General features: G+C 41.9%; 1 protein-coding gene across 2 annotated transcripts in view; it reads left to right on the top strand.

The window, feature by feature from the left end:
• The window catches only part of olfm2a (olfactomedin 2a), an 80,948-nt gene extending 77,840 nt beyond the window's left edge, over positions 1 to 3,108 (top strand). For both annotated transcript variants that reach the window (XM_080446599.1, XM_080446598.1), the window contains exons 5-6: positions 447 to 553; positions 2,255 to 3,108. In XM_080446599.1, coding sequence (XP_080302725.1) covers positions 447 to 553; positions 2,255 to 2,929 — 782 coding nt within the window. In that variant the 3' untranslated portion in view covers positions 2,930 to 3,108. The remainder of the gene's footprint in view (positions 1 to 446; positions 554 to 2,254) is intronic.
• The last annotated feature ends 13,554 nt before the right edge of the window (positions 3,109 to 16,662 follow it).

The raw sequence follows: 16,662 nt of genomic DNA on the forward strand, positions 1-16,662 counted from the left end.
AGCCTGGTAACACAGTATTTACATGTAGGCTGATGAATTTTAATAGAGCATAAGTAATTAGCAACAAAAATGCAATAGACCTACTGAACAGTAAGTTTTATTTATTCATTTCACTCACCAATAAGGCGGCACTTGTGACCTGACTTCCTGAAAACGGCGCCATTATTTGTTTTGTCAAATTACGGAAACAAATGTCTCTCTCTCCCAGAACGGCATCAAAACAAATCCAACTGCGCTAATTGTAGGCCTGTATTAGCCTGTATTTTAACAAAGTCCAATCTGGGGGGCATTGCCCCCAAATGATCCCTCGTGTGGTGCTATTGCTCCGACCAATTGGATCCTTACTGGTCCATTTGGTTCCACTCTCAGAGTTACATACATTTTACAGTGTACATTAATTTTACAGTGTACATACTTTTTTCTATGTTCATCTGCATGTCCTCCAGGATGCGGTAAGCTCACTGGAGTCAGCAATCCCATCACGGTGCGCGCATCAGGGTCAAGGTTCGGCTCCTGGATGACTGACACCATGATTCCCAGCTCAGACAACAGAGTGAGTCTCCCCCTATATCCCCTATATCCCCTATATCCCCATAACTATTATTACCCCTGTTATGTAGCTGCAGTCAATGACAAAAATAACCCAAACTCTGTCAATCTTACCACCAAATCATCCCCTCACCACCAGGCTGTCGTGAGATTTGCGCGACTGATTGACTGTTGCGCCTGAGTGGGGCTCCTCGTGAGCAATGAGATATTGATAGGGAGACAGAGAGAGATGTGGCGAGAAAGCTGAGTCATTGACAGAAAGCATTCCTCCCCTTCTGCCCTGTCCCCTCCTGTCACTGCTACTCCGGCTGATTAATTGCTTCATCATCAGAGACGAAATGAATGGGTTTGTTTGGGGCTAAAAGTTTTCCAAATCACCTGGGTAATTACCGAGAGTGCCGGCATGTCAAGAAACTCTGTGCTCAGATGGTACAGTAATGGATTCCACTGATGACATGGGTCTCGCTCAACATGAGGAACAGCCGGGAGGGAAACAGCGAGGGGGTGGGGGTAGGTGGTGCCTGGAGGTAGCTGGAAGAAACGGTGCCTGGAGTGTCGGTCATCGGTATGGGGGATATAGGGATGAGAGGAAAGATGGAGATGCCCTTTCCCCCCCTCCACCGTGTAGCATACAGAGTAAATGGATTTCGTCGACAACAAAGGTCAATTCCTTTGATTAAATGCCCCGATCTCGTGCATTTAATCACCTTGCTCGCTCAGATCACATCAGCCCTCATACAGTATCAATCACTGGTTACATTAATAGCCAGACACATCACCAATATGATATTAGCAACCACCATATCAATCATGGTGATCACATTTGGGAAGGAGAAATGTCATTGGCTCTGGGGAGTCTGACAGGAAACAGACTGGGCAAAGAAACACTTGGCCTGAATGTGAAAACACACACACACACACACACACACACACACACACACACACACACACACACACACACACACACACACACAAAAAGCAGAGGAGAAACAATGCCTAATGCTCCATAATCGCCCTTCTCCATAATTCCACTGCTGTTATGCACCACCGCCGGTTCCTCCACTCCGTTCCCCAGGCACTCCTTCCCACTGTGGGAATCTAACACAAGTGTATTTGCTCTACAGTATCTGGGAAGGCGGAGAGAGGAGGGGAGAGGGGGGATCAGGGAGAGGACAGAGCAACAGAAGAAAGAAAGCTCTAAATCCAGACAAACTTATTGTATGGGAAAAATAAATATTGAAGCTGACTGCAGTTTAATTGAATCAATTAAAAAGCTGAGCTGCGTCTCAGTGGTATGGTCGAGAGGATACATAGCCAAACTGGGGCCATGGGTATCAATGATCCGTTCCAGTCATTGAGAGTGCTTGAGTGGGAAAAAAGAGAGCTGCTAAATGGATTGATTTTCTATAAGTTGGGACTGTAAAGGGCACAGAGCTCACACATTGGTTGACTGCAGACATCTTCACTCCCACATACAGTAGAAATCAATAATGCTCGCACGCACGCACGCACGCACGCACACACACACACACACGAATGGGTGACACACTCCACACGTACACATGGCACACACTTTGCTCCAGGCAATGCTGCAGGTTATGATGAAACATCCTCAGATGTTGCAGAAAAATATCCTGCTGCAACAGATTCTCTGCCACTCCTCATTTGCTCCACTGGGGTTGACTTCCCTTGTTCTTCTGTCCAGGTGTGGTCCATGGATGGGTACTTCAAGGGCCGGCGTGTGCTGGAGTACCGCACCATGAGCGACTTCATGAAGGGCCAGAACTTCGTCCAGCACCTGCTGCCGCACCCTTGGGCCGGCACCGGCCACGTGGTCTACAACGGCTCGCTGTACTACAACAAGTACCAGAGCAACATCATCATCAAGTACCACTTCCGCTCCCGCAGTGTGCTGGTGCAGCGCAGCCTGAGCGGGGCGGGCTACAACAACACCTTCCCGTACTCCTGGGGCGGCTCCTCCGACATCGACCTCATGGCGGACGAGAACGGCCTCTGGGCCGTCTACACCACCATCCCCAACGCCGGGAACATCGTCATCAGCCGCCTGGAGCCCCAGAGCCTGGAGGTGCTGCAGACCTGGGACACAGGCTTCCCCAAGCGCAGCGCCGGAGAGTCCTTCATGATCTGCGGCACGCTGTATGTCACCAACTCCCACTTGGCCGGCGCCAAGATCTACTTTGCTTATTACACCAACACGTCCAGCTACGAGTACACAGACATCCCCTTCCACAACCAGTACTCCCACATCTCTATGATGGACTATAACCCCAGGGAGAGGGTCCTGTACACCTGGAACAACGGACACCAGGTTCTGTACAACGTCACACTGTTCCAGGTCATTAAGACTTCTGAGGACTAGGAGCTGGGGAAGACTGAAACACTCAACTTAAGCCTGATCTATACTTGGTTGCACACAGTGTCGCACACCGAAAATAGCAGACCTACAAGCACAACGCATCGCAGAGCAACGCGTTGTGAGCTTGCAGTTTCGGCTATTTTCGGTGTGTGGCACCGTGCGCAACTAAGTATAAATCACCCTTAACGCTGTGATCATGGTTGTGGGGCGGGCGTGGGAGGATGTCTAGTTGGGGCCTGGAGGGGTGGGGGGTGGGGTGTTGTGCTATATGGACAGTGTCTTGGACATTTCTTTTTTTTTAAGAATTTCAATCTTCATAGAGTGCTACTATTCACATTCTGGAAAAAGAAAAAGAACCCACATCCCGACAGCGAGGTCGGCAAAGATATATGGACTGAGCGCTTTTCTTTCTTTTCTTTCTGTGATGAGTAAGCATGGTTCTTTTTATTTGTGATGAGAAATAAATATCGACCTTTAACATTTAAAAGCTTGTCCTTCATTCATTGTCTCATCTGAAGTCAACCCTCGTCCCCTTTTTGAAGCACCGAAGTGGACAAATGTCTTGATGTGTGTCTTGATAAAGTGCATTTTCTGACCTTGTGACTATCAGAAATATTTAATCTGGAACAGGTAACAGCTAAATCTAAATTGCTTTCATTAACATTAATTCAATAGTTGAGTCTTCTGGAATAATTGCCAACATTGAGTTACAAGAACAATATCAAAGTAAGGATGTTAATGCTATTTTGAATACCCAAAACTGTGCATATTTTAAGTATATCAAGGAAAAAGAAACCTCATTCAAGGTCATTAAAATATCAGACTACCATACATTTCTTCTCTCTTTTAATTAATCACCACCGCTTGCAAAACTAAATATTGATGAGGCCAATCCTAGAGCTATATTAAGCAATGAATTTGGATACGTCTTTAGATAGTCAGCCATTCCATAGGTTTAGATGTAAACAGTACAAACGGCTGCAACTGGATAGCTGGCTGCCTTGATGATTAATTTAGTCACCATGACGATTAAGTTAATTGTCACCACTACTACTATGCTACTGTTTCCAAGGTGATATTAACATAAAAAGCTAAAAAGTCTAGCGATACACATGATCAAAATATCAGTGTTACTTTATCTACTGTATTTGTAACCAAATGGACCCTTTATGGGTCTGTTTGGTTACTGGGAACCTTCCGATTCCAAAGCAGCCACTAGACATCCAGAATCTCTGCCGCCCCCGTTTTCACTGTGTACGAGGAAGAGCTGAAGTGTAGAGAGTATAGGAGGAGAAGCAGAATGAAGATGTACTGTAAAGAAATCCTGACAGTGTGTACGTTCAGCCAGAAAAACTGGTCTTTTGGAAACACTGATGCCTGTTGGCTTGACAAGCTCCGATCTGCCTCATTCTTTTCCCGCGGTTGCTACTCTATGACCCTGCGTGTGTGCTGCCTGGAGAAGGATCTTCAGCTGCAGTGCACGCAGCAGGACTCCCCCTTGAATAAAACCCAGCCCAGAGACCTTTTCATTGTGCATTTTTTATTCAGGTCCAGGGAAGATAGTTAACAAAATTCTTGACGGCCCATTGACATTCATACTATCACAGCTGTGCAGAGGGCACTTTGGAGAGGGGACAAACTCCCACTGTGTTGCTGTTCTCTTATTTGCCTTGTAAGAGATACAATCGTGCTTTTCAGTCCGTAGTGGGTGTTGGGGTAAGATGGGAGATCGCCATTTTCCCCTGCGTAACAATGGTGATCCTATTCATCTCAGATGACCTTTCTATGAATATGACACGGTACTGAAGGAAACCCTGAAGAGTAGTACCTACCTACACAGGTAGTGGTTGACATTTAAAGCTTAATACAGGACTGTGAACAACAGCACACAGCTCCCAGCATGACCACACAATACCCTCATACACAGAAAGTGGAATGTAAACATAGACTGGATTAGACAATAACATGTGCTGAACATTTACGTTATATCTAAAGTATTGGGATACAGCTATAATTAATTATTATTATTATTATTATTATTATTATCATAATTATAATGATAGTCACATGCTATTGAATCATTACTCAGCAACCATCTTGATAAAAACGGTGGATTGAGGTTAATATTATTTTGCATAACTGACAAAAATCTTTAAGAATGTAACCCGTTTTGACCTCCAGTCAGTGAATTGTGATGAAATTACTTCATTACTGTAACAATGCAATCCCTAAATTGTGGTGGAATACATTGGAAATGTTTTTCATGTTACAGCAATCTTCTAATACTGTACAAGACTATAAGAAGACTACTGTAATAACATTCACATATACTTTACGTATACTGTATCATATATATGTAACCTACAGTATGCATGATAGGCCAAATAAACACATACAGTTGTCAGCCAGTGGTTGTGACCACTATACTTCGTGGTGGAAAACATAATGACATATTTTGCTAATCATTGTCCTGAATTTGATTGAATTCCATGACAGTGGCATAGTCTTTACTGCCAAGCATGTCTTGAAGACTAACATCCATAATAACAGTTAATGCAGTAGGAGAGGTGTGATGAAACAAGGAGCATGGTGGCTCACTAGAAGCTTGCTACATGTTCCCCAGGGCCTGGGTTCAAATCCCACCAAGGGTGGCCTACTCTGTACGGCAAAGCATGTTTTGAAGACAAACATCCATAATAACACTTCGGTTCAAATCCCACCAAGGGTGGTCTCTGGACTGGGAAAAGTAATTTGGCATATTAAATAGTATGTGATTTCGGACGGGGTCCCTGAAATTAGTATGCATCTCATGTACTAAGTACTAATTAGTAGTTACTAAGCTTTTGGACATAAGTAAAGTAAGTAAGCCTTGCCAAGAGATCTCCATAGATGGCCATATCAGTTGGATCACTGGTTAGTAGGGGTGTGCCGATACACTAATTTCACCATACGATACGATATTTGGCTCACAACTTCGATACGATTTCGATACGATACGCACTTTTTTTATTATGAAAAATATATGGGGGAGAAAAAAAGCAAATGCAAACAAATAATTCTGTTTTTGCATTATTCAGATATGCGAACTTGTAGCTTTTCAGCTACAATAGCCGTTTTGAATCCAAATAGGGCAATAGTGTGACACCTGACCCGAAAAAAAACAAACATGTTGTCACCCTTTTCACCTCGGGGCTGTTTGCATGCCTGATTATTATTTTGTAAAAAATAAATAAAAAAAGAAATATATATATATATATATATATTTATTTTATTTTTTTTTAACTTTTTTTTTTTTCAAAACGATACATATCGTCACGAAACCGTATCGTGATTTATCGCGGGACGATATATCGGCACACCCCTACTGGTTAGTAGCGGTAGCTGCGGTAGCTGTGGTAGCTGTGCGGGCCGTCTAGATGTGAGGGCGGCCCGAACCTCCAGTTATTATTGTTATTATTAATCCCGAACACTCACATGTCCAGATGTTCTGAGTAAGGATACAGGACTGACTGTAAATTAACTAGGTGTGATAATGAGCAACAGAAACCAGTGGAAGAAGCAAGTGCTTGTGATGATTATGAAGATGATGACTTGAAAGTAGCCTGCTACTTAGAAGCTACTTCTAAGTAAGTTGGTAATGTGGCTAGGGACATGTTATGACTTTGAGTGATTGAATAAAACATTCAACAGTCTAAAAGCTACAAATGGATGATATGGAGAATACAAAAAAAGATAAATCTTTGATATGATGGACGAAGTGCACTCAAAACTAATCTGTTGTATGGTGATGAGCCACTGAAAATGTAATCATGAAGCTTTTGTCAAGCTACCCAGCTTCATGGTGAAAGAAATTGCTTAACTACTTGAAAGCTACATCATTCTTGAAAGTATAGTTAAGCTATCCAAAAGCTACTTGGAAATATAATATAATATGTAGTTAAGCTGGTAGCCCTAATTGTTTTGTATTTTGGAAATTGTTGCTACAACAACATTCCACCATGATGTAAAATGTAAACAACTTTCAAAAAATATATACTATTTGAATAATAAACAACAAATGTATTTGAATGCATTACAAAACTTACTTTTTTAATAACCCAATGAACTTAGTGATGATAAATATGATGAAAGGGTAACAACCCTACAGGGTGGAGGTAAAGTGACAGGCAGACATAATTAGAGCAGAGTCACCTTTTGTGTGGCGCATCTACATACTGTAGCATCCTGAGGTGTGCCAATGGACAGAGAAGGAGTTCCTAGCATGCCTTGTGGTGCACACCAATGCTTTGTGTTTTATTGTAGATTAATTGCGCTCCAGTGGTACAATACCAAGAAGATGTTAGACACCAGGTGACGGTACCGGCATACCGCCGAAGAAGTCAACCTCTTCTGGCCTGATGGCACCAGCAACCAACTCAGGGGTTCGGCAGTGAGCTACTAAACGAATATCCGCAAACAAACCTGATATGTCCTTTTGGAATGAAAAAAGGACAGTAGCTGGCCCTGCACCCCACTGGAATGTGTGGAAGTTGACATTCTGGGCCCCTTTCTTTTCACCGACCATGGAAAAAAACATTATGTAATAGTAGCTATGGATTACTTCACTAATTGGCTGGAGGCATACACCCAAGATATAGCTGGCACCATGGCAGAGAAGCTGTGCGGCATGATGTTCTGCAGTGGTGTAAAGTAACTAAGTACATTTACTCAAGTACTGTACTTAAGTATAATTGTCTCCGGCAGGCCGAAAGGCATGGCGAGAGAGTATGTTTTGCACCCTGTCCGTCCGTCCGTCCGTCCGTCTGTGAACAGCTAATCTCGGGCACGGTTGGCTTGATCACAGCAAAACTGTGCACACACACTCCCTGGAAGCCAATTCAGAACCTCTGCCCCACATTTTTCACATGGGCCTGTTATAGGAGGCCACTTTTTGCAAAACAAATTTTTTTTACCGTACTCCTACAGATGTTCTCCAAACATCATGCAAATCTGTACATAGTATCTCTATAGTCATTAAACGAAACAGGTGTTTCAGATTTTTCATATTCTATCCTAATTGGCTAAGAATGGCTTCCAAAGTTTGCAGGAGTAGGCCCACTCCGTTTGAACAAAATGCGATCAAAATGCGATTTTTTTATATTACTCCTACAAATGTTGTCCAAACACGCAAAAGTGATCAAGACGGATCCGTCCGATCCGTCCGATTTTTCACATTCCAGCCTGATTGGCGAATTCCCAACATTGCTGGCCCACAATAACCTACCTGACCTGCCGGAGACCTGTGCTCGAGGAGCACTTTTTCATTCACACATTTTTTTATCCTGCCGTACCGTTGAATACACACACGCGCGAAAAAAATTGGGTCTAATTCGGGTCTAATTCGGTTCTATTTGACCAAAAAAATCAACTTTTTTCTTTTTTTTTGCTGTAAAAATATTTGTATCAGTGCAGGCGGGGCCCCCCCTGCTGGTGGCCCCCCCGCACCGCATCACTTGCTGCCCCTCAGTTACGCCACTGTAGCCAACACAAGAGGAGGTTGAATGAAGTGAAACCAGCGCACCCCAAAACAGCAGGTTTGGGGATCGGTTGGGAATTGATTACATGAAACAGTCACCTGTACGTCCAGTCTCAATGTTTGTAAACATTGAGACTGGTCTATTAAACTTTTAAATGAAAAAGTAGATTGTCTTGATGTCTTGATGAATGTAGCTGCAGTGACTAGTGTGAAAGGTCAAATGACCAAGTCCAGGCCCGGATTTACACAGTCCCCTTGACCTTTTGGTACCTACCAAAAAGTGACCTTTCAAATGATCAGGTCCAGGCCTGGATTTACAGAGGCCTATGTCTAAAAAGTATTTAATGAAAATTCTGACACACACACACACACACTTCCAATAACAGCCACAACACAGCCGACATAGTCTAGATTCACATCAGCCTTCAATTCCAGAGCCACAATCAAGCAGTCACTGAACATGTTTCACTGCCACACCGGGCCCCAACAGAGCTACATCTTGAACCACATCAGCACATGACACAAACAGCATACAACACAAACTGCAGCAGCGGCATCCAGCAAAGGAAAAGGAAGAATTAGGTATGTCACGATTACTACATGATCGCCTAATCGCAAGTATTTGAGATAATCGCAATATTTTTTTCAGATAATAATCGTCATAATCATTTCCATTTTGAACATTTTTAATACGTTTTCAAACATTAGAAAAAAGAGTGGAAATAGCAGACTGCTATTTCCACTATTCATGTTTTTTTTAAGTATAAAGTTATTGAATTATGCAAGTTATTTGTCATATCTGCCCTGTGCACCTTTTGTTTACGAAGCCTAAAAAGCCAGACAGTTTTTTATTAATAATGTTACAAAGTTCAGTGTACGACAGAGCACGACAGATACGCATTTAAATCGTTAATCGCAATTATTTGAACGACAATTAATTGCCAAGTAAAATGTCATAATCGTGACAGTCCTAAAGAGGTTCCTACTTTGAGCCGTCTTCATCAGCCGTCTTCAGGGGAAACCCCGAGAAGGACGAGGTCTTCGTCCTTCTCCCATGCAGACAAACCCATGGATAGAGAGAGATCTCCAGATCTCGTTCTCTAGGTCAGGGCATCCTCGGATGAGCCTTCCAGCGGCAACTCCCACCATCTCCATCCTCCGTACATCTGGTTAGCTTCACCAGTACTTTATTAGAGGTGAATGGTCTGGGAGGGTGTTACACTGTAGGTGAGAACCTCAGTCTTCTGGGCATTGACGATGCAGATGTCATCTGCATCGTCATATGTACAGTATGTGTGTGTGTGTTTATAACATTTTTAAAAAGACTACATCAGGGAGCCATCTAGACCTCCTAGTTGTAGTAGTGAAGCCCAGTTCTTGCCCCCCTCCTCCACAAAGGATAAGGATAATTCCTTTTAACAGGTCGTTCATGAAAGTCCTTGCGGTCTTGTTTCCAATGAGAACCTGTGAGCAATTAGGGGTTAAGAGTCTTGCTCAGGGACAAATTTCATTTCATTGACACATATGTTGGTCTGGCCTGGAATCGAACCTGGGGCAACCAGGGCCTCTGGCTACCTAGGCGGGCTCACTAACCACTCAGCTATGGCCGCCCCTTAATGGCCGCCCACTGATGTCTTAATACATAGTCCAGGCTTATAATGAAGAGGGGGGTGTCCCCGCTGCAACACCGCTGCCCGCCTTGAGTATCTGAAAGAAAGAAAGATTCATTCAAGTAACCGAGAGCCAGTATATTGTATCCCAACCCGATCTCCAGAGGAAACGTTCTCTTTGAACGTTTTTGAAATTCCGTGAATAGACACGGAAAAAACAGAAATTCCGTGCATAGCCGCCTCGCATCTCCCCCATTGTGACTAAACCATGACGGAGGCGCGCAGTCACAGGCGAACTGTCACCCCGTGAAGGACCACCGAGGGAGCTTTAGGCGACCGAGTTGCCGTCCTGAACGGTGTGACGTTCGCCTGTGCCTACTCAGCGCCGTTTGAGTTATGTACCGATAGGCACAGAATCGTACATTTTGTTGTGGGGACTGCTCTGCTTCCGGGTTTTTCCACCGTGGGACTCGTCGTACATATGCACGCAATTTCGGGGTTTCTAGGCGACTATCCACGGAATGAAGTGCACTGGATCCGTGCAATGTTACGGAAATACAGGCTGTGTATCCTGTCACAACATACAGCTAGTAAACGTATACTGTATCCTGTCACAACATACAGCCTAGTAAACGTATACTGTATCCTGTCACAACATACACAGCCTAGTATACGTATACTGTATCCTGTAACATACAGCCTAGTAGGCCTATACGTATACTGTATCCTGTCACAACATACAGCCTAGTATACGTATACTGTATCCTGTCACAACATACAGCCTAGTATACGTATACTGTATCCTGTCACAACATACAGCCTAGTATACGTATACTGAATCCTGTCATAACATACACAGCCTAGTATATGTACTGTATCCTGCAAGCCCCCAGAGTTGCTGAGAAACATTGAACATTGTAAGCATATTATACATACATACATATGCATTTACATATAAATATGGATCTCGAGTGTATTTAATAAATATCTCGCGTTCAATCCTTGACACACGGGCTGCCGTAGAACGCAAAAAGGACACTAGTGCGCATGCTCATAACTCTATGGGGGTACAAAATCAAACCAATAATTCTACTTCCGGCAGGTTTCCGGGTGCTTCAAAACGCCACTGAGCACATTCATTGAAATGATAGCTGGGGGCGGGGCAATCCGCCCTCTAGTTATATTATACCTCTATGGTATCCTGTCACAGCATACACAGCCTAGTATACGTATACATGAGCTTGTAGATCGGCCAATATCACAATGTTTGCCTCTTTCTTACATAATATTTGACCAATTTAGTATTAAAGTCATTAAATTGTAACTTTATAAATGTGCAAATACCCTGTATACACTTAAAGGGCATAGCAGTGGCGCCAATGTTGTGGTGTCAAAACCATTAATTTTAGATTTCCGAAATATTTTTTATAAATTATGTTAAGCCTGGAACCAAGCCATCCAGAATCCTGGTGAATGTGTAAAGTGATTTACTAGGCCCAGTGGTGTAAAAAGTACTCAAATTCTTTACTTGAGTAAAAGTACCAATACAACAGTTTAGAAATACTCTATTACAAGTACAAGTCTGGTATTCAAAAATTACTTGAGTAAAAGTACAAAAGTATTGGCATCAAAATATACTTAAAGTACCATGTGGTAAAGACAGACACTGCCTTTCCCACTTTACCTTTATAGCCTCACATGTTCTATATTTCTCATGATTTAATTATTTTCTGTTTAACATATGCATTCTTATCATACTACTTATTTCATGCAGCAGCATATTCACTATTCCCATATGTTACTATTGCAATATATTCACCATGGACTTTGTAACAGATCTCCATTACATTTTCTTATCAATATTCATTTCATATTCATTTCATTTTAACAAACGACACAGATACAATTGTTTGTTTCAAACATACAGTAACCACTTTATTAATCGCCACAGTTTAAAGCTCATCTTCATCACCAAACAAACACACATACTTGCCATGTCCTCTTCCTGGTTTGAGGATCAGAAAAGGGTACCACATGACCACAGTGCTCCTTACATAGAGGGGTATGGTAATTGGGGCATACCATATGAAAGGGGAGTGTGGTATTTTTCTGTGTATTATATATTCTAGAGGAAAAGAGTTGTGTTGCTAAAAACATGATTAATGCTTACCTTTTGGATGATAATGATTTCTGTAAAGTTTGGGAAATGTTTTCTTTGTTGATTTCACTAGTACTGTAGTAGGTGAATGTGTTGAGGTAACCTGTCCTTTAAGACAGATGGTTGAGGCCACTCGGTAGAGGCCATGCAGGTAGATTATATGAGTCAGTTTTGTCTCAGGCACAGGAGAGTGAAGTCATGGGCACAATGCTGAGAAGCTCCGCCCTTTAACTCAGTCTGTCAGCGTATTCGCCTAGACTGTTTGCTTGTTTGAAAAGCATGTAAGTTTATTGTTTTGAATATTTTTTTTTCGGGGAGCCCGATAATTGGAGGACTTAAAAAGCCCGCCCCTACCTCCCTGCTTCCTAGGGAGTGTGGAGCAATAACTAACTACCTTCCAGGGCAGGCTTTCTCGTGGGTGGGTGCCCCGTGGCAGACGGTGGACCCTTACTCAAGTCCAGGGGTGCCACAGCAGCATACTAATATTTGGAATTCAATTAATATCACTTAAGTTAAACCACTTAGGCCCTCTAGATTTAATTAGTAAAACGGACCTTGCGCCACGCTGTGAGCTTGTAGATCGGTTATGTTTGGCTAATGTTCCCCCCAGAATAGGGATGCTGGGGTTCAAGTGGTTAAACGTCAAGTATAAGGTAAATCTGTCCAAAAGGAATTATTCTCTCAAGTTTTCACTGTGACACGCTGTATCTTAGGGGGAAAGATTTACATATTTGCGTAGCGTAATTTGACATAAATGTAAGGTGCTATAAAGTAACAATGTTATTCAGGGGTGCCGTGGATTTTTTTTTTTTTTTGATCAATTTTTTATTTATTTTTCAAGTAAAGCAAACAGGTGAGATCACCAAAGCACACAAAGAGGCCATACTCAGGAACAACTAAGACAAAAAAGGGAAAGGAAAAAGAATCTGATAATAATACACATACACACATGTAGACATACAACAACAAATAATAATAAAAAATGTATAAAAAATAAAATAATACAAAACTCGGTCAGACAAACAAACTCGCAAAGAGCTAAATAAATGAGACAAGTCAAACAATAAACATGCATACATGCATTAGATGGAGACATGCATACATGCATTAAACAAAAAACATAACCCATAACAAGCAAAACATTCAATACAATATGGACATCCACATGAACAGAAAAAAAAAGTACAAGTACAAGACAGGTACAGACAGGGACAGACCAACACGAGACAAGCACAAGACAAGCACAGGACAAGTACAGGATAAAAAGGTTATTTACAGGGATGACCTGAGAGATATAAAGTGGTTAAAATGATGGTAACGCTATATCAACTTGCCTCCGCCAGGCCGGAAGGCATGGCGAGAGTATGTTTTGCCCCCTGTCCGTGTGTCCGTGTGTGTGTCATTCTGTCTGTGTACAGCTAATCTCTGGCACCGTTGGCTTGATCACAGCTGGCTTGCCTTTTATAGCGCCACCACGAGGCCGACTTATGTAAAACAATCTTTTTGATAATTAAACTTCAGATTTTATGCAAATTTCACACAAATCGGTACACATATGTATATAGTCATGTGATCAAGACGGATCTGTTTGATTTTTCATATTCCATCTTGATTGGCTAAGATTGACATCTAAAGTTTGCAGGAGTGGCCCGTTTTGAACAAAATGCCGCAAATCATGAACACAGCGTCCAACGTAGTGCACATTTGCACTACGTTGAGGAACAAATGCCACCCTTTTAACATTTCCCTATTATAGCGCCACCAGGAAGCCAATTTTTTGCAACACTTTTCTTTTTTATATTACTCATACAAATGTTGTCCAAACATCATGCAAATCGGTACACATTATCGGGCATAGCAGTGGTGGCCATTTTCTGGTTCCACTTCAAAATACTCAATGCATTTTTCCCATTGACATTTCCAAAAAATAAATGTTTTTGATTTTATTTTATATTTAATTATATGATATACTATATTTAATAAATACCCTTTGTTTTGCCGTTTTCAACCAGGACCCTGGATGGCTTGATTCTAGGCTTAAATTAATTGATATAAACATTTTTGGAAATGTCAATGGGAAAAATGCATTGAGTATTTTCAAGTGGAACCAGAAAATGTCCGCCACTGCTATGCCCTATAGTCAAGGGATCAAGATGGTTCTGTCCGATTTTTCATATTCCATCCTGGTTAGCGAATTCCGAACATTGCTGGCCCACAATAACCTACCTGACCTGGCAGAGACCTGTGCTCCGAGGAGCACTTTTTCTAGTTTTTAGTTATTTTTACTTTACTGGAGTATTTCCGGTTTTCAGTACTTTTACTTCTACTCCACTACATCTCAGTGGCAAATATTGTACTTTTACTCCACTACAATTAGTAGAACATTTTAATTACTAGTTACTTATTACAAAACATACACTAACCACTATACTTTTCGGCCATTTGAAAATAGCTGATCTATAAGCTCACAATGTGTCAGGACACAACACATTGTGAGCTTTTAGATCTGCTATTTTCAATATATTTTCATACAATTTCTACATTTGAAAACTTGTGAAACGGGACATTCTGCATAATGAGTACTTTCTACTTTTGGTACTTGAAGTACATTTTGATACCAATACTTTTGTACTTTTACTCAAGTACTTTTTTTATTCTGGAACTTTCTGGAATTGATACTTTTACCTTAGTAAAAAAAAATTGAGTACTTTTTCCACAACTGATGTTCTGTCAGTTCAGTGTGCCCGAAGCTCCGTGGCACAACTTTGATGCCCCAGGTGTTCCCAAGAAGTCTGTCAGAGGCCTCGATGTAAAAAGATGAGGACTTCTCTCCCAGAGTGACGGACTGGTCGAGCAGTTAATCACACCCTGGCTATGCAGCTCACTGTTCTCTCTGACCACTGTGCATGGCCACTACTTGAACTGGAACCAAGGGGAGGCTGTTCGCTGGACTACTTTGAGCAGCTATGGGAACATCTACAAGAGGCTTGTGAACTGTCCTGGCCTGGGAAGTAAAAGGAGGCTTCCAGTGGTGGAAAGTAACTAAGTACATTGACTTAAGTACGGTACTACAAGTACAATTTTGTGGTATTTGTACTTTACTTGAGTATTTCCAATTTCCAATACTTTTACTTCTACTCCACTACATCTCAGAGGCAAATATTGTACTTTTACTCCACTACAATTATTTGAAAACTTTAGTTTATAGTTACTTTTCAGATATAAATTATGATATTGTGAAACATACATTAGCCACTTTAGCCCTATTTCATACATAGGCTATTTGAAAATAGCCGATCTACAAGCTCACAACGCGTCACATCGCGACGTGTTGTGAGCTTGTAGATCTGCTATTTTCAAACATTTTAGTACTTTTACTTTTGGTACTTTAAGTACATTTTGATACCTACTTCTGTACTTTTACTCAAGCACATTTTTAATTCTGGACTTTTACTAAAGTAACAGCGTATTTCTATATTGCAGTATTAATACTTTTACTTAAGTAAAGAATTTGATTAATTTTTTGATTAATTTTTCCACCACTGGAGGCTTCTGCCTCGGCACCTCCAGGACGTTGTGCTGGGTGCGTGGGTTACTGCGGACAGTTGATCCCCTCCTTTGGGGGGGTTGTGTGCCAAATGGGCAGAGAAAGACTTCCCAGCATGCTCCTGGGCGCACACCAACGCTTTAGTGTTTTATTGTTGTTTATTGAGCGGGTTAATTCAGTTAGGGGAATGGTTCTGCACGCGTATTATGATTAATGTTGTCGTTTAATGTCCCCATTTGATCCTTTGGTTTTGTGTGTGTGTGTGTGTGTGTGTGTGTGTGTGTGTGTGTGTGTGTGTGTGTGTGTGTGTGTGTGTGTGTGTGTGTGTGTGTGTGTGTGTGTGTGTGTGTGTGTGTGTGTGTGTGTGTGTGTGTGTGTGTGTGTGTGTGCGTGCGTGCGTGCGTGCGTGTGTGTGTGTGTGTGTGTGAATTGATTGCAAAACCATGGGTGACGGACGGGTAGTTGTTGTGAGTACTCCTCCTTTTTTGTTGCATGGGGGGAGCTTTGTTTGAGCTGTTTACCTGCCACTGCACATAAACCCTGTTCTTGTATCAAGAAGTTGTGATGTTGCATCCATCACCATTTTCAACCAACTGGTCATTACAATACAGTATGCTTACTCACTTTCTGTGTAGATTTGCAACCAGGTCCATCACTGTACTTCCATCTATCTTTGTCCTTATCCTCGCTCTCTCCTTCTCCATGCTGCATTGCTACTAGCTCAGACAGTAAACTGGCATGATACTAAAGTCTGGACACTTGCAATAAAATGTCCTATACTCATTTCTAAAATGAGCCCAACGAATACTGTAAGCACACTCCCCTGCTGAAAACCGGTTGGCTTATTCTGTCATCAACGTAATGAAAACGTGAATATATGTTTTTATATTCATAACTTATGTATTT

Source organism: Gymnoscopelus braueri (genome assembly GCF_963280865.1).
Source record: "Gymnoscopelus braueri genome assembly, chromosome: 13".
NCBI lineage: Eukaryota > Metazoa > Chordata > Actinopteri > Myctophiformes > Myctophidae > Gymnoscopelus > Gymnoscopelus braueri.